At 44.0% G+C, this 23,497-nt stretch overlaps 1 protein-coding gene across 1 annotated transcript in view; it reads right to left on the minus strand.

Annotated features, from left to right (window-relative positions):
• The window catches only part of LOC148014280 (P-loop containing nucleoside triphosphate hydrolases superfamily protein), a 42,549-nt gene that overhangs the window by 10,109 nt on the left and 8,943 nt on the right, over positions 1 to 23,497 (minus strand). Inside the window, exons 4-5 of the mRNA XM_087666186.1 lie at positions 2,941 to 3,978; positions 2,629 to 2,797 (exon numbers count right to left, since the gene is read on the minus strand). Of these exons, the coding sequence (XP_087522312.1) occupies positions 2,629 to 2,797; positions 2,941 to 3,978 (1,207 nt within the window). The remainder of the gene's footprint in view (positions 1 to 2,628; positions 2,798 to 2,940; positions 3,979 to 23,497) is intronic.

Genomic DNA, 23,497 nt, shown 5'->3' on the forward strand with positions numbered 1-23,497 from the left:
AGGCGATTAATCGACGAGTTTACCACTACCGGCTCTCCAAAGTCAGACAACAATCAGGTTACGTTCTTCTTGCATAAGTTGCCCAAAAAATACTACAATTTCATTCAGCACATCATTTCACAGCCTCGATTGCTAACCTACTACGAGTTTGAGTGTCAGTTCTTGCGTTACGCAAGGCTGCATGATCAAGTCCACAAGAAATCCTCATCACAGCCTTATTCTGAGCAGAGGGGGTTGGTTGTCTCTTCTTTGGGAGGGAAAACCAATAGTGGCAAGAACACGCAAGATGCGAAGGCAGGCCAATCAAAGGGTGACTCCTCTTCCTCAGATGAACCAAAGAATCTAGACCTATCTGGCAACAACTCCCTAAGAAAAACCGGTTTTGCACACACTGCCAGAGAGCAAGCCATGTGGACGAGAAGTGTTGCTCCGGGGCCCAAGGTCTTCCACCTAAAAAGCCTTAGCAAACTGCTACAACTGTACAGTTCAGTGGAGCTACTTCTTCCGCTCCTGCTTCATCTACTCCTTTAGCATCCGTTGTTACTACTCGACATGTGGCCCATGCACAACCTCAACAAACAGTCTCTTTCACTACCCCTGAGAGACTCACTGATTGATCTGCAAGTTCCGATCCCGTTGCATTTCATACATCCATCTCATCTTCCTCTCCACCTCGTCAAGCATTCCCTTTGCAAAGCCCTGCTACTAGACATATGTGGTAGTAGACACCTTAGACTAGCATGTCTCTAGGTCCTTTAGGATACCCTAGGCCAATCTAGCATCCACTTTTCGCACTCTTCGAGTCGGGCCCATAGGATTCATTGTCCTTAGCTTTTTCCTTCTTAAGTCTTCCGCTGTAATTACTCACACACATACACATTCATTGCATTGTCTTTTCAATTAGATTTTCTCTCTATTATGTTTTGCTTTGGAGCATCTCACCACTGACCTTTGCAAATTCTCATCTCTTTATAGGGTATTGTCTTTCAGTGTAAGCCTAACTTGCAGATTGCTTTGGTCCTACCTAGGCTAGAGACGTGGGGATGTGGTTCCATCCGCCTTTGCAAAGCTTAGTAGGCCACTCGGCAGCCGCCGTGCACCCTTTGTCCAATGCCCTGTCCTCTCTAGGGTGACCACTTGGACTCCCTTGCTAAGATAACCATCGCCTCTATAGTCTTGATTGCCACATTGGGCAGCCAATGTATCCCCTTTGTCTGATACCCTAGCTGTTTTGGGATGGGACACCTTGGGGGGTAAGTAAAAATGCAAGTAGCTGGCCTAACCTTTCGGCTTTGTTTTGAGCCTAAGAGGGGGTGTTGAGCTAAAACACGCTTTTCATCTGATTAGCATTCTTATAACAGCCCCAAAACACACTTAATTAATGAAAACCCCTAAAAAGGGGAGCGATCCAAGAGAGTTTCAATGGTTCCCCAAAAACCCTAATTCTTTGGGGCACCCTTCAACATCTATAAATAGACAGGCTGCCCCATTCAGCCTAATTTCATCTATGCAGGTTTCACACCCTTGAGTGCAAATTTCAGCCATTAGTCCAAACACACATGGCTGTCCAGCCCCAAAGACTGCTGCCACACCTTCTATTGCTGCATTTGCTCCTCCAGTGTGTAGGCGACAGCTGGCAGCCCATCTCCATCATCAAGCGACAGCTTCCTCTATCCGGCGACAGCTTCTCCACGCTAGACGCCAGCTGCCAGCCCTCTTCGTCATCTGTCCAGCTTGTGTTTGGTGGTCTAGGTCCTCCTGAGACCTATGTTTGCTGCATCTTCTCCATCCTACACTCCGACTGGTGGTCACAGACTTGGGATTTGTCTCCGGTGGATGTCACACTCTGACACACCGCTCTGCCCTTGAGTATCTGTACACTCTTACATTCATTTGCAGTATTCATTCACTTCAAAGTTGTGTCCTTCTCTCCCTTCTTCTGTTTGTGTTTGAGTTTCTGTGTTTGAGTTTTGAGTTTTGTGTTTAGGGTTTGAGTTTTGCTTTATGTCTGTGTCTGTCTATTTGTGTTTCTGTCATGGTCGTACACTCTGTGTTTCCTCAATGCAAAACCTAGCAGTTTTCTTCACAGCTCATTCATGGTGTAAGAATCCTACACAATGTTCAGAGGTCACAGTAATCCTTGTGCACTGCACACCAAAATATGGCATCTACAGCACTTACTCTGATGAGAAAACATAGAAAGAGATCAGCCAGTGCACTTTAGGCACCATCAACCACAATGTGATTGATGAAATGGCATTTCGATGAAGAACTACTCTCTCTACTGCTGACTGAGTCGGCTAGCAAGCATATACAGTGATAGAAGACATGCACTGCATATTTAAAATAAGTGTTGCGACCCTTCCAAAACTGTATAGACCAGTACTAGTCAGAAAACCCAGACTTGGTCGACCATGATACACAAAAGATTTAGACCAGTCAGGGGCATTAATTATTTGTGTGCAGCTGTTAAGACAAATCTTAACAACCATATAGTATAACTCTCTGTTCCCCCTGTTTTCAGCGACCTGAACAAGAACAAACTCAGTAGACATGATGTGTTAGTTGAACTACAATGTGAAAATAAACATTTCAGTGAGAACTAGTGCTTTGAAAGAAATCGCTAACCAGCAGTTATCAATGCTTTCACGTGATTCACCACTATCTCTGCCTCTCCTTCATTGAAAAAGGATCCAGTTCCAGCAGGATCAAGACATTCTTCACATCCAGGTGACAAACTTCCAAAGGGGAGTCGTGTGTCCAAGAGTACAAGGGGGGTTTGAGTGATCCAAGAGGCCTATGATTCAATAGAGTACAAGTGAGCAGGTAGTGGATGCTGGAAGAGCACATATTGCACAGCTATTAAATGTTCATATTGCACAGGTATTAAATGTTCTGCAGCTATTGTTCAAGAAAAAAAATTGTGATCGAACAATGTACCTTGACATTGGGAGAATCAACCAGTAAATGTGAACGAACTGTTGGAGAGGATGTTAATAGACCTTTGTACAGTTCTTTAGATGACCAGCTTGCAATGGCCTCGTGCATGCGATATTGGACAGTAAGAAGAGTACTTAATATCCCTCCATGCATGTTAAGTGCCCGTTCCATAAGCGAGACCCCCAGTCCGCCCTCCAGCGCTTGCCGTGACAAAATGACTGGAGCTAACTGGCATGGATCCCCTGCCAGAACTGCTCGTCTTCCTTTCAGCAGCGGAATCCAACAGGCAGGTTCCACAGCCTGTGCCGCCTCATCAATTACAACCAAATCGAACGGAGGTAGATGCTGCACGATAGGCTCCCCCGCGCCTGTATTGGTACTGAGAATGACGTGGGCATTCCTCAGAGTCTCATTTATAACTTCTTTCTCTTTCTGTTTCCAGCTTTTGCTCAGCTGTTTTAGTAGTTGCCTTATTCCCGTGGCCAGAGAGTCGTCTCCTAAGCATTGTCTCAAATCAGCCCTCAGATCTGCTCTCCTGCGGGTGAACTCCTTCTGGAATCCGGCCATTTTTGATTCAACAATTGCACTCAAGGATTTTGAGCTCACAGCTGGAGCCACTCGAAAAGGATTGCCGATGCGCACCATGTTCAATCCAGTCGAAGCGAGCCTTTCAACCAGATTGTCCACAGCTGCATTCGTGGGAGCAGTTGCCAGAAGGCGTTCTCCTCGTGCAGCTGCTTTCTCTATTAGCTTTACCACCACTGATGTCTTCCCTGTACCTGGGGGACCCTGAATTACCACCATAGGCCTGTTCTTGTTCAACCCCAACTTGACGGCTTTACTTTGGGACTCATCAAGCTCTGTTTCACTTGACGATTCACTACTGTGAGCATCCTGGTTTCCTGACGTAGCAGGACCATGTTGGGCAAGCCAGCAGATATCAGGCCCGTCGCCAAACAATGTTGCAACAATGGCAGCAGCTGGATTCTTCTTGTGCAAACCAACCTTCTGAAGCTGCTGCAGAGCCTCCAAATTGCGCTGCAAAAGAGCCGAACACGCATGAAGTCAGAAAATAGAAGATGTTACCGTCTGCTGCCGTTACTTTAGATTTGAACATGAATTTTTTGACTGATTATAGCAGACCCTGACGTTCCTTGACCGATTACAGCGGAAATTGTTGTCTGATTACAGCCAACAGTGCAACACTGCCATGCCTTGACTTCGAGCATTGATGTCGAATCTGATTATCGATCCAATAACAAGTACAGGGCACATCTCACACTAACATACAATTCAAATACGACTAAGATTATCTCCAACCTCATTGTTCGGTGTGCTGACATCTGGGCTCGCAACGGTGTGCAAATCTAGTCTAGTAGCCCATTATTTCATCACTCAATTCTTAAAACTATGGACTAAATTGGATCATTGTAACCATTGACAATGACGATGGTTAAATATGTAAGAAAATTAAGTTGATATATATTAACATAATACTAAATTACAAAAAATTAAAACTAGCTTATGTTAATTATAATTATGTAGGATTATTGAAATTAATTTGAATTTTCCTTATACTAGCCAGCAATTATTTTCATGTTCTATTAAAATATACATTGTCAAGAAGATCCATTACTCTGGCTCTTGGCATTGGGTGACCCATAAAATCATCCCAATATGTGGTAGTTTGTGAGTAGTTGATATTGTACAAAGTCATCAAATATATCAATCATGGCATCATTACCATTGTTAGTGACATAAATGTAGTATTATCAGCCTCAGCACATGTTTTGGCAATTCTTTTGAACAATGCACCTGAAAACTATGGTCCTCTAAAGAGGAGGACCAACAACTGGGGTTCAGAAGTTCTACAACCATACTACAAAAATAAAGAATCTCCATGTAATTGACCACATCCACAAATATAACTACAGAAAGTTCCTATCGGGATGACCATGCCAATAGCCAAGCAACCACCTCATAGAAGCCACCATATGAGGGGGCAATCTCATGTAACGACATTGACAAAATGTTCTCTCTTAACTACACATATTTTGTATGCACCAACTAGGACGACACTAGGGGTGTCTGAGGCTTAGTTGGGCACACTTTCAAAGCAAGTTTGTCATTAAAGTGTGTTGAACATCGAGGTAAGTTGGTAAGTACTTCTCAATATGCCTATAAAAGACAATCCCAAATCCGGATCAAACTAGTGATATCAAAGTTATGAGAAAGTAAGCGTGTTGTGAGACCCAAGTAGCTTCAAGGCTCTCCTACTAAAACATGTGACTGATGCGATTAATGTACTAATCTCTCTTTCTCTGTGTGTGTGTGTGTGTGTGTGTGTGTGTGTGTGTGTGTAATCAAGTGGCTACCCTAGTGATAAGCCACTTATTTAATTAACTCAATGATCAAGGTTCAAATCTCCTTGTCTGTACCTAATCTAAATGACTATACAAATTGTAAGAGTTGAACCCTAAACCTTCTGGTCACCAAACATTTTCAACTTAACCAATTTAACTATATCAATTGGGACTCTCTCTCTCTCTCTCTCTCTCTCTCTCTCTCTCTCTCTCTCTCTCTCTCCTACTAAAACATGTGTGATGCGATTAATGTACTAATCTCTCTTTGTGTGTGTGTGTGTGTGTGTAATCAAGTGGCTACCCTAGTGATAAGCCACTTATTTCATTAACCCAATGACCGAGGTTCAAATCTTCTTATCTGTACCTAACCTAAATGACTATACAAATTGTAAGAGTTGAACCCCAAACCTTCTGGTCACCAAACATTTTCAACTTAACCAATTGAACTATATCAGTTGGGACTCTCTCTCTCTCTCTCTCTCATTGAGGACACCATGGACTCTACACCTAGACTCCATAGGCACTTCACACCAATGTTATCTTGCACTTCGAGCTAGTGTTTTCCCTTTGCATAGCATCGGATTCGAAAGTACTAGTGTTAGAACTAGGTAGGGCACTTCACACAGGTGTTATCTTGCATTTCGTGCTAGTGTTCTCCCTTTGCATTGCATCGGATTCGAAAGCACTAGTGTTAGAACTAGGTAGGACATTTCCTGTCCTAATTCGTGTTCCATGTGGCAAGAGGGTTCATGGGTGGTGGTCTAACACATGCTCCCATTGAGTATGTCATTAGAGAGTAAAGTTGTCGAAGACAACAAGAGAGAGAGTTGGGGATAGGGCTTGATAACAGGTTGGTTGATACAAAAAGTTGGTTGAAATTTGGTTGGGGAGGACTTGGGGCAAGTTAGGGTGTGGTGTAGGGGGATGCAAGAGTTTAGTGACAAATTGGATTCAAGAGTGCAAGCACAAAATGCACGATTGATGTAGAAGATCAAGATATTTTATTTATTTGTTTGTTTGTTTATTTGTTTGTTAATGATGAAGAATAGAGAAAAATGAATGAATGAATAAAGCAAAGAAGATATTGCCTTAACAATTGACTATAGAAATTATCAAATGTTAGTCAAAATTTTAAGGGGAGAACCCCATAAACTTTTAATAATGTAATTATAAATTATTACTAATATTTTCAAATTAATACTTTTGTCATCAATAATAATTTGTATTCATTAATTATTTATAATAAAAAGTTAAAAACATTAATTCTTTATAAGACAACTTATTGTAATACTAGTTATTAATATTTATTACATTTCCATTTTCTCCATTATCATTCTCTTCTTTTTCTCCCTCCTCTCTTCCTCTCTCTCTCTCTCTCCATTTTCCCTTTTTCTCCCTCTTTTCTGTCTTCTCTCTCTTGCCTTCTCCCTCCTATTTCTCCTCTCTCTCTCACACACTCTATGGGGAGTCCATGACTCATGCTGCTCCTACTCCCCCATGTGGTGTTGCCCCCAGCTTCATCACTCTCCTTGCCACTGGCTGGCACCCCCATTTGCCGCTTGGGCGCCTATACCTCCCGCTCTGCTTAGTGCGTCGTAGCCTCGGGCCTCCTACTACCCACCTCGCACTGCTAGCGTCATGAAGTATGCCTGCCTTGCTGATGTGCAAGGAGAGAGAGAGGTCAAGCCTATGTGTACCTCGCCTACACCATGCCTGTTCACCTTGTGCGCTGCCTGCTCTATCTTGGTTGCTGCTTGTATACCCAGCTTGCACCCTCCATGTTTGCCCTCTGCACTGCCTGCTCTTGGTTGTCGCTTGCGTATAAGAGTAAATCAAGAAGGATAGCAAGATTCACAGATAGACTACGCAATGCAACAGGTCGTTCTTTTCGCATGCTACAGACCAAATCGAGAGAGAGAGAGAGAGATTCTCTACGTGCTTGATTTGTGGGCGCATTCAGCGAGGCCACCGGCGGGCTGCTCCGCCCTCTTAACCTCCTCCTTCACATGCTTCTCTACAGCCCACCTATGAGACAAACACACACACACACACACACACACACAAGCTACTCCGCCCTCTCGAGCTCCTTCTTCACGCACTTGTCTGCTCGTCGTCTGTTGAAGGGACGAAGAGAGAGAGACACTCTTCTCATCATTGCAGTATTCTCAAAGAAAGCTCCATACTCAGGTATAGAATAGATAAACTTGCAGAGTTTTTAAGGTTTAACGGCAAATGTTCATCTTGTGAGGACTTCTTTATGGCAATGGTGGCCTGGAGGAATAAAACAGAGAATCAGAATCCTTTGCGAAGCCTATATCATTTTTGCAACTCCATTTTCTAGCTAAACAAATTCCATCCAACATAGTACCAACATCGCAAGCGACATCAATTGGATCATAGTGGACATGACTATGTGCCAGGTCACATCTATTCTTCTATTCTATGTCTTATTAGAAGCTTTTGGAGTTGTTATATCTCATTAGAAGCTTTTAGAGTTGTTATGTCGTAGGTATTTAGACCCTCAGATCCATCATGTGGCAGCCCCTATTTTTAAATCAATTTATTTATTTTCTTCTTCTTTCTCTTTCTGTTCCTCTTTCTCTTTTTCTTCACTCGGTTACTCTCTCTCTCTCTCTCTCTCTCTCGTGCCAGTCCTAGATGTCAAGGCAATTGCCCTTGAGGGCCTAGCCCCGCATGAGGGAGGGTAGGACAAAGAAGCTGCATGCAAAGTTCTACAAAGAAGACCAAGGCCTCCAAAATGAACACCCAAATGTCATTCCTACAACATGTAGCTCCCTCTGATCTCATAGACCTATGTTGGCCACAAACAAAAATAGCAAGAGCAAGGCCTCCATTAATATGTACTCCATCTCTCTCTCAATCTTCCTTGCATCCATCTCATTCAAGCTTAGCTCTGGCCTCCCTTTCTCTCTATCCACAATCCACGCTGCTCCACAAATCTCTCTCTCTATTCAAACCAGCAAGTGGTTGGAATAATAGTAGGATTGACATGATTACATAAACGAGGGGAAAAAAAACAACATAGTGAAGGGAAGCAAAGGTTTTCATTTTTGCCAACAAGAGGCCTTCTTATATAGAAAGAGCTCTCTCTCTCTCTCTCTCTCTCTCGGACGCTTGGCCTAGTTAGACGCTGCCGCTCGTGTCTCCAGCACACCTCCTATGCTTGCACCTCCCCACTCCTACCCACTGCCCCATTTCTTTGCTAGGGTTCTTTAAGAGAGAGAAGAAAGTTGATTTCTTCTACCCATTAGTCAACCTACCCACTACCCATTGTGTGGCATGTGCTTTTTTGACTTGCAACACCATCAAGTCACATGATCAAATCCATGCGACTTGGAACACGGTCATCAAGCCATGATGACGATGATTATCGTCCTCCTCCTCCTCCTCCTCCTCATCATCATCATCATCATCATCATCATCTTCTTCTTCTTCTTCTTCTTCTTCTTCTTCATCATCATCATCATCATCATCATCATCTTCTTCTTCTTCTTCTTCTTCTTCTTGCTGATTATAATCTTGGTGGGGGATTTGAGCTCGCTAGCCTTCATCGCCTCGCATGTTGCCTTCAATTACAACAGACAAAAAACCTATGGCGACATCGCTATACCCTACCCGTTCAACATGATAGAAGAATGAGGGCTTCCTGAGACTACCACATATCTGCACCAATAGCTTCTCAGGGCAAGTCTTCCCAAGCATTATATTAAATGAACTTTTGCATCTACAAGTTTTGAGCTTCTCCATCGATTATCTCATCATGAACTCTACTGACTGAGAACTATGGCATGTAGCAATCCTTTCAACCACAATTCCATCAATGACTTCAAATCGCTCAGATAGAGACAGAAGGGCATTGCCATCATGACAAATAATGTGTTTATAGTGGTTGGATGTGGTGTTGAAGGAGTCTTCCGCCTTTTGCCTATTCACTATTGGGGCATGCCATCTATTGCATCAGCTTGCCTACATACCTAGGATAGAGAGAGAGAGAGAGAGAGGGGGGGGGGGGGGGGGGGGAGATTTCTCACCTATATTGCCTTTTTCACTATTAAGATTGTCATTTGTTGCATCTACTTGCTTGCATACCTTGAAGAGAGAGAGAGAGAGAGAGAGAGAGAGAGAGAGATCTTGTAATGACGTGCTGCTTGCGCCTGCCAAGCGACTGTTGCCCTTCTCCTCACCTATGTTGCCTTTTTCACTATTAAGATTGCCATTTGTTGCATCTGCTTGCTTGCATACCTAAAAGAGAGAGAGAGAGAGAGAGAGAGAGATCTTGTAATGACGTGCTGCTTGCGCCTACCAAGCAATTGTTGCCTTCTCCTCATCTATGTTGTCTCTTCACTATTGGGCATGCCACCTATAGCATCTACCTACTTGCATACCTGAGAGAGAGACAAACACAGAGAGAGAGAGAGAGAGAGAGAGAGAGCTCTGCATTGGAGAGGAAGAGAGTGCATCTCGCAGTCAGAGGGAGTGAGGGGGAAGGAAGAGGGGGAGGGTAAGTTACTCATGAATATATGTGTGCATCACGTGGGTTCAAAAAAAATGTATTTTTAAAATACCATTTTTATACATTTTTTACCTACAAGAGGGTGTCATGTAAAGGTGTTATTTATAGATTGAATAGAAAAGGGTTACATTTTATTCAAAAAATTTCACAAATAAAGATATTCATAAATAGTCCTTGAGCGCACGTAATGTAGAGAATATACATATAGTAACTCTCCCGAGGGGGAGGGAGAGGGAGAGGGAGAGTAAGCGCTCTTTCTATATTTGAGAGAGAGAGAGAGAGAGGGATTCTTAGCTATTCTTTTCTTTACCCAACTCATGTATTACAAAGAGCACACCACAGGGGAGCGGAGAGAGAGAGATTCTTAGCAATTCTTTTCTTTGCCCAACTCATGTATTGCAAAGAGCACACGCACGGAGGGTGGAGGGAAGAGAGAGAGGGAGGAGGGCTTTCAAGAAGGAAAGGAAAGCGATCCCCTCTGCCCCCACACAAAACCATCTCTACCTCATGATTTTTCTCTCTCTTTTCTTGGATCCATATTAGTATATTTAAAAAATATTAGCACTAGGCCGCTTCGAGGTGGGCGGCAAGCAAAGTTATCGCATGGGAACTTTACTCAACAATCCATTTCTTATATTTCTCTCTCCTCTTTTTCCTCTCTATTTTCAAATTTTTTCTTTGTCCCCTCTCTCCCTCTCCCCCCCCCAACTTCCTATGTCTAATTCTCTCTTTCTCTCTCTCTACCTTCTATTTTAGTTTATTTTTCTCCTCTATTGGTTCTCTCTCTTTCTCTCTCTCATTTTTCTCTCCCCCCTTTATTCTCTCTCCTCTCTTTTCCTTCTCTCCCTCTCTTCTTTTTTTCTTTTTTTCTTCTCTTCATTCTATTTTTAAATTTTTCCTTCTCTCTCTCCCTCTTATAAAGTATATATTTCCTCTCTATTATTTTCTCTTTGTTTATATTCTCTCTCTCTCTCTCTCTCTCTTCTTTTTCTTTCACTTTCTTTCCCCCCCCTCAATCTCTCGTAATGTATATAAATTTTATATTTTCCCTATGTATAATTCTCTCTCTTTATGTTCACATTCTCTCTTTTTTTCTTCTCTCTTCTTTTATTCTCTCTCTCCACCCTCTTTTCTTCTCCTCTTCTTTCTCCTAATTTTCCTTTTTTTCTTCTCTCCCTCTCTCTTTTAAATTATCTTTCCTCTATAATTCTCTCTCTCTCTCTCTCTCTCTCTCTCTCTCTCTCTCTCTCTCTCTCTCTCTCTCTCTCTCTCTCCGCTTTCTTTCCCCCCCTCAGTCTCTCTTAAAGTATGTAAATTTTATCTTTTCTTATATATAATTATCTCTCTTTATGTTCATATTCTCTCTCTTCTTCTTCTCTCTCCTTTTATTATCTCTCTCTCTCTACCCCCTTTTTTTCACCTCTCCTTTCTCCTAATTTTCCTTTTTTCTTTCTCTCCATCTCTCTCTTTTAGATTTTATCCTCTGTAAAAATATTTATATTTAAAAAAAACTTTTCTATTTTCTATTTTTTACATCTCTCTTTCTTTTTTCCTCTTCCTTCTTCTTCTCTCTCTCTCCTCCCTTTTCTTCTCTCCTCCCTCCTCTCTTTTCCTTCTCTCTCATTCTCTTTTATCCTTTATTTTCTTCTTCTCTCACTTCATTCTCTCTTTAATTTTTTATTTTCTCTTTCCTTTAATTTTTATCTTTCCTCTCTCTATAATTCCCTCTCTATTCAAATTCTCTCTTCATATTCTTCTTTTCTCTCTCCTTTTCTTCTCTCTGTCTTTCTCCCCCTTTTCTTCTCCTCCCTCTCTCCTCTTTTCCTCTCTCTCTTAAATTTTATATTTTCTCTCTCTATAATTCTGTGTTCCCTCTCTCTCTCTCTCTCTCTTCAAGTTTTTTTCTCTCCTCTTTTCTCTCTATATATTTTTTCTTCTCTCTATTTTTCTCTTTTCTCTATTTCCATTTCTCTCCCCTATTCTCTCTCTCTCTCTCTCTCTCTCGTTTTTTCTCCTCTTTTCTCTCTATATATTTTTTCTTCTCTCTATTTTTCTCTTTTCTCTATTTCCATTTCTCTCCCCTATTTTCTCTCTTTTTGAAATTATATATTTCCTCTCTCTCTCTCTCTCTCTCTCTCTCTCTCTCTCTCTCTCAAACACTATATCAAAGAAGATTTAAATTAAAAAAGACCACTTCTCTTTCCTCCCTCTCAGTCTTTTTCTTTCTTATTCTTATTTTTATCATTCTCCCTCTTCTTCTATCTCCCTCTCAAAGTGTGTGAAAAACTGTCCAAAAAACTTTAAATTAAAAAAAGTTTTTAAACATATTTAATTAAAAAAGTTAAAATTAAAAAGTTTAATCTAATTGTAATAGAGAGAGAGAGAGAGAGAGAGAAAACCTAAGCCCCACACATGAGAGAGAGGGGGGAGGAATTTAATTAAAAAGAAAAGGGGGGAAAGAAAGAGATTATAAGTGAGAGACAAGGGAGGGGGTTTTAATTTAAAAAGGGAGATGAGAGAGAGAGAGAGAGGGAGAGAGAGAGAGAAAGAGAGGGAGGGGGGATGTGATGCACCTGCACTCATTACTCACTCAACACAACACAGAAAGGTAACACGATATATGAGAGCAAGGTATACTCTTGTAGTATTCAATCAAAGACACGTTACAACATAGGCACATCCTAGGACTACACCCTCGTGACACCGCGTATAAGAGGGTTCACCACTAGGTATAGGGAATCACATGTAGAGTGGAAACCAAGCACAGCTCAGAATCATACTACTCCCAATATAGGTGTTTCCGGTGATAGCGCCATGGTATAGCTACAAAGCCCTTACACTCACCCCTAATTACTAGATTGTTGTCCTCAGCAATCAAAGGGTAGCGTTTATTTGACTCATCCGGGGTCTTAACAAAGCTTTTGCTAACAAGGTGGCCAATGTTTGCCGGTCTAGGACTTGGTAAGACATTCCCAAGGTCTTAATACAGTCTATACTATCAAACTGGCCAGTGTCTGCCGCACTAGGACTTGGGGGTCTTAACATAGCTTTTTATAGCAAGCCAGTCAATGTCTACCCATCTAGACTTGGTAAGGGCTCATTGGGTTTATTGTTTGGGTTACCATGCGAGTCCACCCTCCACTCAAGTACATTTGAGGAGTGGAGGCATAACTAGGCCTATGATGAGGACTGTTTGTTTGGGAAGGCTCAAGGGGCATTGGAAGAATTGGTGGGATTCTCCTTGCGCCAGATGGAGAAGATGTCTTTGCCACATTCGCATGCCTCTACTTCCGAAATCCAAGTGGTTTTCTTGAGAGGAAGCCTGCACCACTTGAGTGGTGAGATACTCAAGATATCCTTTTTGTTCCCCGCGTCACAGGAATGCTTCTACTTCGAAGGGGCTGTTGGAATGGAGCATTGATATATGCCACCCCCATTGGTTGTCGGGATAGATCTTGCGCAAAAAACAAGCATAAAAAGCATAATGAACACATACTTTCTAGCAAGTCGAAGCTTGTAAGTGACTTCATTTAGCACTTGAGTGATGCGATAGGATCCATAGTAGCGGTGATTGAACTTGGGGCTCATATTCTTTGGGAGTGGCATGTTCTTGGAGCTGGCTAAGACCATGTCGCCTTTAGCAAAAAGTACGGTCTTTCTCTTTTTGTTGGCTTGCTCTGTCATGGTGATTTTGCTTTGTTCTAGGCTCTACTTGGTGGCCGCATTCCGGTCTGTCCATTTCTTCAAGAATTCCTCTGCATCTTGATCTTCAGCTTTGGCCGCTCCAGATACTAAGGCAAGAGGGGTGATGACTTCTTTTCATATGGCCAATTCAAAGGGTGTGTAACTTGTGGCAGAGTGAATGGAGTTGTTGTAGTGGAATTCCAGCACATCAAGGTACAAGGCCCAATCCTTTTAGTCCACCCGAGCATAACTCCTGAGATAATCTTCAATGCCTTGGTTGACTCGCCTTGTTTTCCCATCTATTTCGGGGTGGAAGGATGATGAGAATCGCAATTGTGTTTCCCCGGACTTGAAGAGTTCCTTCCACATATCACTCGTGAATCCTCCATCTCTATCAGACACTATGGCTGAGAGTAGACCATGTAGCTTAAACACATGTGTAAAGAAGAGGCGGGCTACCTCTTTGGCATTCAATGATGGTTTGGTAGGGATGAAGTGAGCTTGCTTGGAGAAATAGTTCACTACTACAAAGATGATAGTGTATCTATGGGATTTGAGAAGCTCCACAATGAAATCCATGCTAATTACATCCTATGGGTGGCTAGGTACAGGCATACGTTGAAGCAAGCTTGCTGGCTTAGAGCATAGTGCCTTCACAAGTTGGCACATAGGACATGTCTTGATGTAGTCAATGACTTCTTTCATGTTGCGCCAAAAGAACTACTTTCTAAGGGCCTCCAGTGTTTTGCTACGGTCCTTTGTGTCCATCTAGTCTTCCATCATGTATTTCATGTAATATGAGTTTCTTCAGCTCCACATTGTTGGGAATATACAATCTCTTTCCTACAAATAGGATTCCCTCCTCGAGGGTATACATGCCATGCAGAGTTTTGTCAGCTTCCATATCTTGTATAATTTTGTGCATGTCTCGTTCATATTCCAAACCTTCCTTCACTAATTCCATGAAGTTGCTACTTTCAAATCAGCTTTATGGCTCAAGGCATCTACTATCTTGTTGGTGGAGCCTAGCTTGTGTTTTATCTCCAAGTCAAATTCGGCTAGGAAGTCTAGCCAACGAGCTTGTTTGGCCAATACCTTTGGTTGGGATTGGAAGCATTTGAGGGAGAAGTTGTCAGTGAAGACTACTGTGTGTTTGTCTTGAACATAATGCTTTCATTTTTTGAAGCAATGGATGACTGCGAGCATTTCCTTCTCATGCGTGCTCCTGGTTTCAGCATCTGTGAACTTGGATTCATAAGTGATGGGGTGGCCTTCTTGCACATGTACATCCCCAATGCCAGAATTAGATGCATCTGTGGAGATCTCAAAGGGTTTGGTGAAGTTAGGTACTTTCAAGTCAAGGGTTTGACTCATACATTTCTTCATCTGTTCAAAAGCATACTGTTGCTCGCTACCCCATGTAAAGGTATTATCTTCTTTAGTGAGGTGGGATAGTGGTGCAGTGATGAGGCTATAATCCTTCATGGACCTTCTACAAAATACTGTGAAGCCAAGGAACTCCCACACTTCCCTTACAGTCTTCAATATAGGTCAGTTTTGGACAACTTCTACTTTCTTGGGGTCCACTTTGATACCAGCTGCTCCTACAATGAAGCCTAGGAATTCTAACTCTTTTACTACAAACTCGCAATTTTTTGGTTTGGCACATAGCTTATGTTGTCGCAGCTTCTCAAAAACTAAGCGTAAGTAATGTTTGTGTTCTTCTAAGGTTTTGCTATAGATTAGGAGATCATCAATGTAAATAATGACAAAGACATCTATCTCGGGTCTAATGACTCCATCCATGAGGCCACAAAATGAGCCTAGCCCATTGCTTAGTCCGAATCCTAAGACGAACCATTCAAAACTACCGTATCGAGTACGGAAAGCTATTTTGGGGATATCTTCTTCTACTATGTAAATTTGGTGGTATTTTGACCTAAGGTCTATGCGGCTAAAGTACTTGGCTCCATGTAGTCTATCTAAGAGATCCTCCACTAGGAGCATGGAATATTTGTTTTTGATGGTGATTTTGTTAAGGGCCCTATAGTCTACACATAGTCTAAGCCCACCATCCTTCTTAACAAACAACACTAGGCCACCAAAGGGGGATTTACTGGGGCGGATGAAACCTTATTCTTCTAATTCACGCAGTTGCTTCTTCAATTCCATGAGTTCTATGTGATTCATATGATAAGGGGCTCTGGCCAGTGGGGCGGATCCTAGAATGAGTTTGATTTTGTGATCCTCATCCCTTTTGGGTGGTAGGCCCTTGGGTAGCTTTGCTTGCATTACATCTTTGAACTCCTCAAGTATTTCTGCCACTTCTGTGCTAGTGGTTTGGGGTTTGGGCTTCTTGGTAACCTCCTGCTCAATGGGTCGAATCATACATAGATAAACCATGTCTCCTTGCTTAATTGATTTCTCCACTTCCTTGGCACTGCACGTCATGATGTGTGGCCTAATAGGGTTCACTTGACACGGTGTTGCTTCGGTTGGCACACCTGGTTGGTTTGGACTTGACTTCACTGTTCGGCAAGAAACTCCAAGCTTGTTCTCCTTCAATTGCACTTTGATTGGTGTCTTGCTTGGCAACTGTATTCTTTCACAGGGTACTCTAATGCCCTTCTCCTTGCATATCCAGCATCACTCATTAACTCCCTTTCCAAACATTGAGATGACATATTTATCATAGAATTCCAAGCCTAGAATAACTTCAAAATCATGCATGGGGATTACTAAGAAGTTGAGTTTTGACTTCCATTTCCCAGCTTCTACTAGTACTGCAAAGACCTGTTTCACTTCCTTGGCCTCTCCTTGTGCGAATGTTACTATTAATCCTTCTAGGGTCTTAAGCAATTTCAATCCATGTTTGGTTGCGCTCTCCAATGTCATAAAATTGTGGATAGCCCCTGTGTCCACCATAATGCCTTGATTCCCTTTGCTCACTCTATCTTTGATGTATAGGCGGTGGATTGCTACTACCCATGCCACCATGCATTGAGGTCGCACACTGATTGTCCCTACTCTTGGGTGGTCTATGCTTTCATCACTTCTGCTTGGGATTTCTTGGATGCGCCGGGATTGCAGTTCCTCTCCTCCATACGCACTAGTTACGGTCATCCTCAACCCGCTTGATGAGGTTGTGTCTTCCATGGGGGCATCTGTTTTGATAGTGTGGTCCCCCGCATTTGAAACATTTGATCCCCGTGGTTGGGCATAGGGGTCTCCACCATCATGTGTTTGATCCCATGGGACCATATGACGCACTTGGAATCGGCCTGTAGTGGTTGTTCCCCCATCTGCCAACTACTCTGCTTGGTACTAATGCGGATTGTGACGCAGCTGGTGTTATGCTGAAGGTTTGGCTCAGTGTCTCCATGAATGGACCTCTAGTAGCATTCGGTCTCGGGTGTTGGGGGTAAAGGCGCCTCCGCCGTGCCGCCCCGTGTATTACTACACTGACAGTACCCGCCACTGCACACTGCAGGTGGCGGGCGCCCGTCACGTCACTTTATTCTTTATTCTTTTAGTGACAGTTTGAATAAAGGAAGGCCCGGTCACACATTGTGACTGTTGGAGTTCCCATTTCTTGTCTCTCTCTTTCTTGCTCTTGCTCTCCCGCCATAGCTCGCGTGCAAGCTTCGATCCTTCTCTCCTTTCAACTGGTATCAGAGCTTGGCATTCTCTTGCTCGAGCTTGACTCGGTGCTTCCCGACCTTCGCATCGACTCGCTTCACGCATTGGGTCTCCATCCCGGCAGCCATAGCCGACCTCTTGAGCTCCCGACTCTCCCCGACTTCCCGAGCTCCATCCTGGCCTTCTTGAGCTTCATCAGGGCCTTGCCCTTGAGGTATTGCTTCAGCATTTGTAGGCATTTGAGTGTATTCTCAGATTGAAACAGGGCAGGAACAAAGGGCAGCCACTCTTCTTGAGCTCCATAGCTCATATCTTCCCTCCCCTTTGCATTGGGCCTTCATGGCTTGGTATGTGCCTACCTTGGGCCATCATTGAGCCCCCCATTACCCCCTTTTCAGCCCATGTGGAGCAGCAGCAAGTTCAGCACCAACAGGGCAGATTGCATCATTTTTTTCCAGGCTGTGAGCACTCATCTACTTCAGCTCCACACTTGGCCATTGCTTCTTGCTCTCTACCTTGATCAAGAGGGCTATAGACTTCATGTTTGATGTCATTCAAGCTTTGGGCATTGGTCTTGATCATTCGGGGCTGATCTCTTCAGATTTGGGACTGTCATAAACTGTCATAACAGGCTGAAAACAGGCCAGCACCATTGGCATTAGCATTTGTTGCTTATACTCCATTCCGGTTACCTTGTTTGATGCCCGTATGCGGTCTACTTCCTACCCGGATGTATTGGGGATGTATGCATTTGGTTTGACCATGATTTTGGCTTGAATTTGGGGCTGAAATCTACTGTTTAGAACAGTAAATACATGCTGGAATAACAGTGGGCTGAAGGTACTTTACATGCTTTGGCACTTACCTACCGATATCGGATGTATGCTTTGAGCTTTGGCATGATATCTCTGACATTTGGGGACGACTTGGAGCATATGTATGAGATTATGGGATGCTTTTGAGCTTTGCATTAGCTCCGTCTTCACTGGCATTTGGACCGACTTGGCATGCTCGTGGACCGCCTATGCCTCATGTCTCTGCTTGACAGTTAGGCTTTTGCATTACATGCTTTGGTTCGTGACATATGCTATTTGGTTCGTGTATGCCATATCGACATTTGGAGCTTGGATTTGGATGTATTTGAGCATTCCCGGCTTACTTGATCACTGATCTTGGTTGCTATTTGGATGTCATTGAGTTGACCGAGAGCTTATTTGGGCTTATGTATTGCTTCATGGTTAATACGACCGGTGCTTCATGTATGTCATGCTCTCTCGGATGCACTTGATGCATTGACAGGGTCACTTATCACTGGTGCTTTCTCTTGGGTTGTTTGAGCTTCTGAGCTCGCTTTGTACGCCTTTTGTGCCAGTGGGAGCATTTTACATGCTTTCTTGACCTTTGACAGTTGCATGCTATTGGAGCACTTACATGTATTTGAAGCAGTTTATGTCTTGAGCAGCTACATACACATTGAGACTTTGGGATCATACTCTGATCTTTATGGATATGCATTGATGTACTCTTGGTTCACAGGATGCTTATGAGCTGAGTCTCATATTTGGATCTTTCTCTTTGAGCAGATACCTATTTGTGTCAGGTTTTGGCAGTTATAGGAACACTTTGCCTAGAGTGTCTGGGGGTGTGCCTTTCACTGGCAGATGTTATTTTGACATGCTTGGTGTTGAGCTCATGTTCTTTTCACTGTCATTGGCCTTGCTTATGTCCGTTTCATGCCGGCTTTGGACCTAGCATTGTTTGCTTGACATTGGATCCTATTTTGGGACAGTTTGCTCTCTAGACTGCATACCTGCAATTTATTACAGCAAGCAGTTATTGGTGGACTGAGGTGTACTTTTCATGCTGAAATATCCTGATTTGGTGTACCGCACCTAGTACTAAGTGGGCAGCAACTTTTAGCACACTTTGCTCACCCTTTGGACCCCGTTTTGGTCATTTTTGGGCAGTTTCTGCAGTAAAACAGCAAGCAGTTTTGGACTGTTTGGGCATTTCCAGCCTGCATAATGGCGTCATCTTCGCATGATAGTGCCATCTTTAACATTACAAAGTTGGATGGTACCAACTACTCTTACTGGAAGAGTCAAATATGGCAGGTTTTGGTGCAGAAATCTCAGATTAAGCCACTTCGGTTGAGTGGGGAGCAGCCTGAAACTATGGACATTGACGACTGGCTTGTACTTGATGAGCTATGCAAGTCCACGATTGTATTGTCTCTCACTGAACAGGTACATTATAATGTATTTGAGGAAGCACAGAGTGCATGGGATCTATGGAATAAGATCAAGAATCTTTATGATAAGAAAAGTCCGGCGAGTCAGATGTACTGGTTGAAGCAGCTTATGGATCTGCGCATGAAGGATAATGCGACTATGTCTGCTCACTTGAGCCAGTTCCATGCTATACTGAAGAACCTGACTTCGCAGGATATCACCTTTGGAGAGGAAGTAACTCCTCTTTTCTTGCTTGGAACTCTGAATGAGTCATGGGATGTATTTCGCACTGCTCTTTGTGCCTCTAGTGCTACTCTAAAATTGGCAGATGTTGAGAGTGCTCTTCTTCAGGAAGAGGTGAATCGCAAAAACTTGGATGCCTCTCGTGGTAGTCATGCTTTGACAGTTAGAGGCAGGAATGACAGGTATGACCGTGGTAATGGCCGAGGCCGTGACTCGCAGAAGGGTCGGTCTAAATCTCGTGGTGGCAAGTCACGTAGTAAGTCGCGTGGACGCAATGCAAATGTCACTTGTCATCATTGTGGGAAAAAGGGCCATATTAGACCACAGTGTCATGAGTTGCGCAATGAGAAGCGCAAGGATAAGGGGAAAGATAAAGTGCAGGAGAAGTCCTCTGATCGCAGCATAGTACCTGCGAAGTCCAACGTCAAGATTGAGGAAATTAATGTCACGCAGACTGAAGAGTCCGATGGTGGTGATGAGTTTATACTTGCAGCTAGTTCTTCTGATGCTTCACACTTGACTGAGACACCTAGTATGTATGCACAGTGCTGGTTATTGGATTCAGGTGCGTCCTTCCATGTGACGCCTTACCGTGAGTGGTTTCACTCTTACCGTACTGTATCTGGATCAGTCAAACTTGGAGATGACAGGCCTCTTGATATTGTGGGCTGTGGAGATATTCAGTTGCAGTTTTCCACTGGCAGTTCCTTTTTGCTCAGGGATGTACGTCATGTACCTGCGCTTACGCGTAGTCTTATGTCTGCAGGACAGTTGGATGATGCAGGATTTCATGTCTGTTTTGGGGATTCTGCCTGGAAGATTACCAAAGGCAGACTTGTGCTTGCTAGAGGCGCCAAGGCTGGCAGCCTCTATCCTCTTGTTGTATCTGGGTCTTCTGTAGACCATGTTTTGGCAGTGGGCTCTATTCCACATGTATCACTTTGGCATGCCCGTTTGGGGCATATGTCTTTGAAAGGAATGAAAATGTTATCTGGTTTGCAGTATCTTCCGCCTTTGGATTATGCATGTTTTGACTCGTGTGATCATTGTCTTTATGGTAAGCAGAATAGGTCTACGCATAAGAAATCGGGTAGGCCACGCATGAGTGAGCCCTTGGCATTGGTGCATTCCGATGTTTGTGGGCCTATGCCTTGCATGTCTATGGGTGGCGCGAAGTACTTCGTTACCTTCATTGATGATTTTTCTAGGAAAGTGTGGGCTTATCCCATAAAGCAGAAGTCCGATGTCTTGGCAATTTTTCAGAGATGGCTTGCTCTTGTTGAGAACCAGACTGGGTATAGGCTGAAATGCCTTAGGACAGATAATGGGGGAGAATATGTCTCGCATGCTTTTGAGCAGTTTTGTGATGACAGGGGTATTAAGCGTCAGTTGACCGCCCCTTACACCCCACCCCAGAATGGTTTGGCTGAGCGCATGAACAGGACTATTCAGGAGCGTGTGCGCTCTATGCTTAGCCATGCAGGCCTACCCCCGAGTTTTTGGGCTGAGGCAGTTAGTACGTCAGTGTATGTCATAAACCGATCGCCTTCCAGTGGATTGGATTTCCAGGTTGCAGAGGAAGTTTGGGCTGGTAAGCCACCCTCTTATGCGCATCTCCGTGTCTTTGGATGTGAGGCATTCTGCCATGTGCCCAAGGACAAGAGGAGTAAATTGGATCCAAAGAGCATTAAATGCATATTCCTTGGCTATGGTGAGTCAGGAGAGATGGGCTATCGCCTATGGGATCCGCAGGCGCGGAAAATAGTACGCAGCCATGATGTCGTCTTCCATGAAGACAAGATGCACAGGCAGCCTGAGAAGGTGGTTGAGATCCGCAGAGTGATCTTTCAGGAGGAGCCTAAAGCTCCAGCACAGCCAGTAGTACAGCCTGCAGCAGTTCCTCCACAGGGCCAGGATGTTGGACAGGTAGTTAGACAGGCAGCAGAGCCTGCGGTGAGACGGTCTGCTAGAGATAGACGTCCACCTGACAGATTTCAGCCCTCTATGCATTATGTTTTGGTTACAGATGCAGGAGAGCCTTTCACTTATGATGAGGCTATGCGCAGGGGTGACAGTCACTCCTGGGAGAGGGCTATGCAGTCTGAGATAGACTCCCTGCATAAGAATGAGACTTGGGATTTGGTTGCCTTGCCTAAGGGCAAGAAGGCTTTGCCATGCAAGTGGGTGTACAAGCTGAAAAGTACCCCTGGACACCCCAAGCCGGCATACAAGGCTAGATTGGTAGCAAAGGGTTTTAAGCAGGAACATGGTGTGGACTTTGATGAGGTCTTCTCTCCTGTGGTTAAGATGACCACCCTGCGCTTAGTCTTGGCTTTGGTTGCACAGCTTGACTTAGATCTATATCAGATGGATGTCAAGACGGCTTTTCTACATGGGGACTTGCATGATGAGATCTATATGGATCAGCCTAAGGGCTTTGCAGAACCTGGCAGGGAGCACCTAGTGTGCAAGTTGAAGAAGAGCTTGTATGGCTTGAAGCAGGCACCTAGGGAATGGTATCATAAGTTTGATGCCTTTATGCAGTCACAGGGCTACAGCAGGAGTGCTATGGATCCGTGTCTTTACACGAAGAAAGCCCGTGATGGCAGTTTGCTTATCTTGGTACTCTATGTTGATGATATGCTGATAGTAGGGAAAGCTCATGATGAGCTAGATGCTCTTAAATCTCAGCTAAAGAAGAGCTTTGAGATGAAGGATTTGGGACAAGCCTCACATATACTTGGGATGCGCATTAAGCGCGATAGGCATCAGGGACTTTTGTATCTCTCACAGCGGGAGTACATTCATAAAGTCCTTAAGCGCTTCCGCATGCAGGACGTAAAGCCTATTGGCTGTCCATTACCTTCTTATGTGAAGGTATCACAGGCCGATTGTCCGCAGACAGATGAGCAGAGGGCCGAGATGGCCAAGATCCCTTATGCATCAGCCGTGGGCAGTTTGATGTATGCCATGATAGCCACTCGTCCAGATATTGCACATGCAGTTGGTGTTGTGGCACGCTATATGGCTACACCTGGCAGCAGACATTGGGATGCCGTGAAGGGTATCATGAGGTACCTGAAGGGCACAGCAGATATGTGTATTTGCTATGGTAGCCAGGCTACAGGGGTCGTGGGGTACACTGACTCCGATTATGCAGGACATACAGATAGTAGGAAGTCCACTTCTGGCTATGTATTCACCTATGCTGGAGGGGCTATCTCTTGGATGTCCAGGGTTCAGAAGTGTACGGCTTTGTCTACCACTGAGGCCGAGTATGTTGCAGCCACTGAGGCTTGCAAGGAGGCCATATGGTTAGGCCGTCTAGTTGCTGACCTTGGGATTGATGCTACACCTACACTGCATTCGGATTCTATGAGTGCCATTCAGTTGGCTAAGAATCCGGTCTTCCATGCGAAGACGAAACACATTGAGGTGAGGTATCACTTCATACGTGGTGTCGTGGAGGACAGGTCTGTTGACCTTGTCAAGATCTCCACTGACGAGAATCCTGCAGATTTACTCACGAAGAGCCTCACTACTGAGCGCTTTGCCTTCCTCAGGAGGTTGATGGGCGTTGGATGAGATGTCACCTTTCCTCACCTATGTACATTTGTACTGTCTTTTCTTTTTCTTTTCTCTCTCACTAGGGCAGATTCGCCTTTAAGTGGGAGGTTGTTGGGGGTAAAGGCGCCTCCGCCGTGCCGCCCCGTGTATTACTACACTGACAGTACCCGCCACTGCACACTGCAGGTGGCGGGCGCCCGTCACGTCACTTTATTCTTTATTCTTTTAGTGACAGTTTGAATAAAGGAAGGCCCGGTCACACATTGTGACTGTTGGAGTTCCCATTTCTTGTCTCT

Source organism: Lygodium microphyllum, chromosome 25, assembly GCF_053477565.2.
Source record: "Lygodium microphyllum isolate KBCC chromosome 25, Lygodium_microphyllum_v1.1.10, whole genome shotgun sequence".
In the NCBI taxonomy this organism is placed as follows: Eukaryota; Viridiplantae; Streptophyta; class Polypodiopsida; order Schizaeales; family Lygodiaceae; genus Lygodium; species Lygodium microphyllum.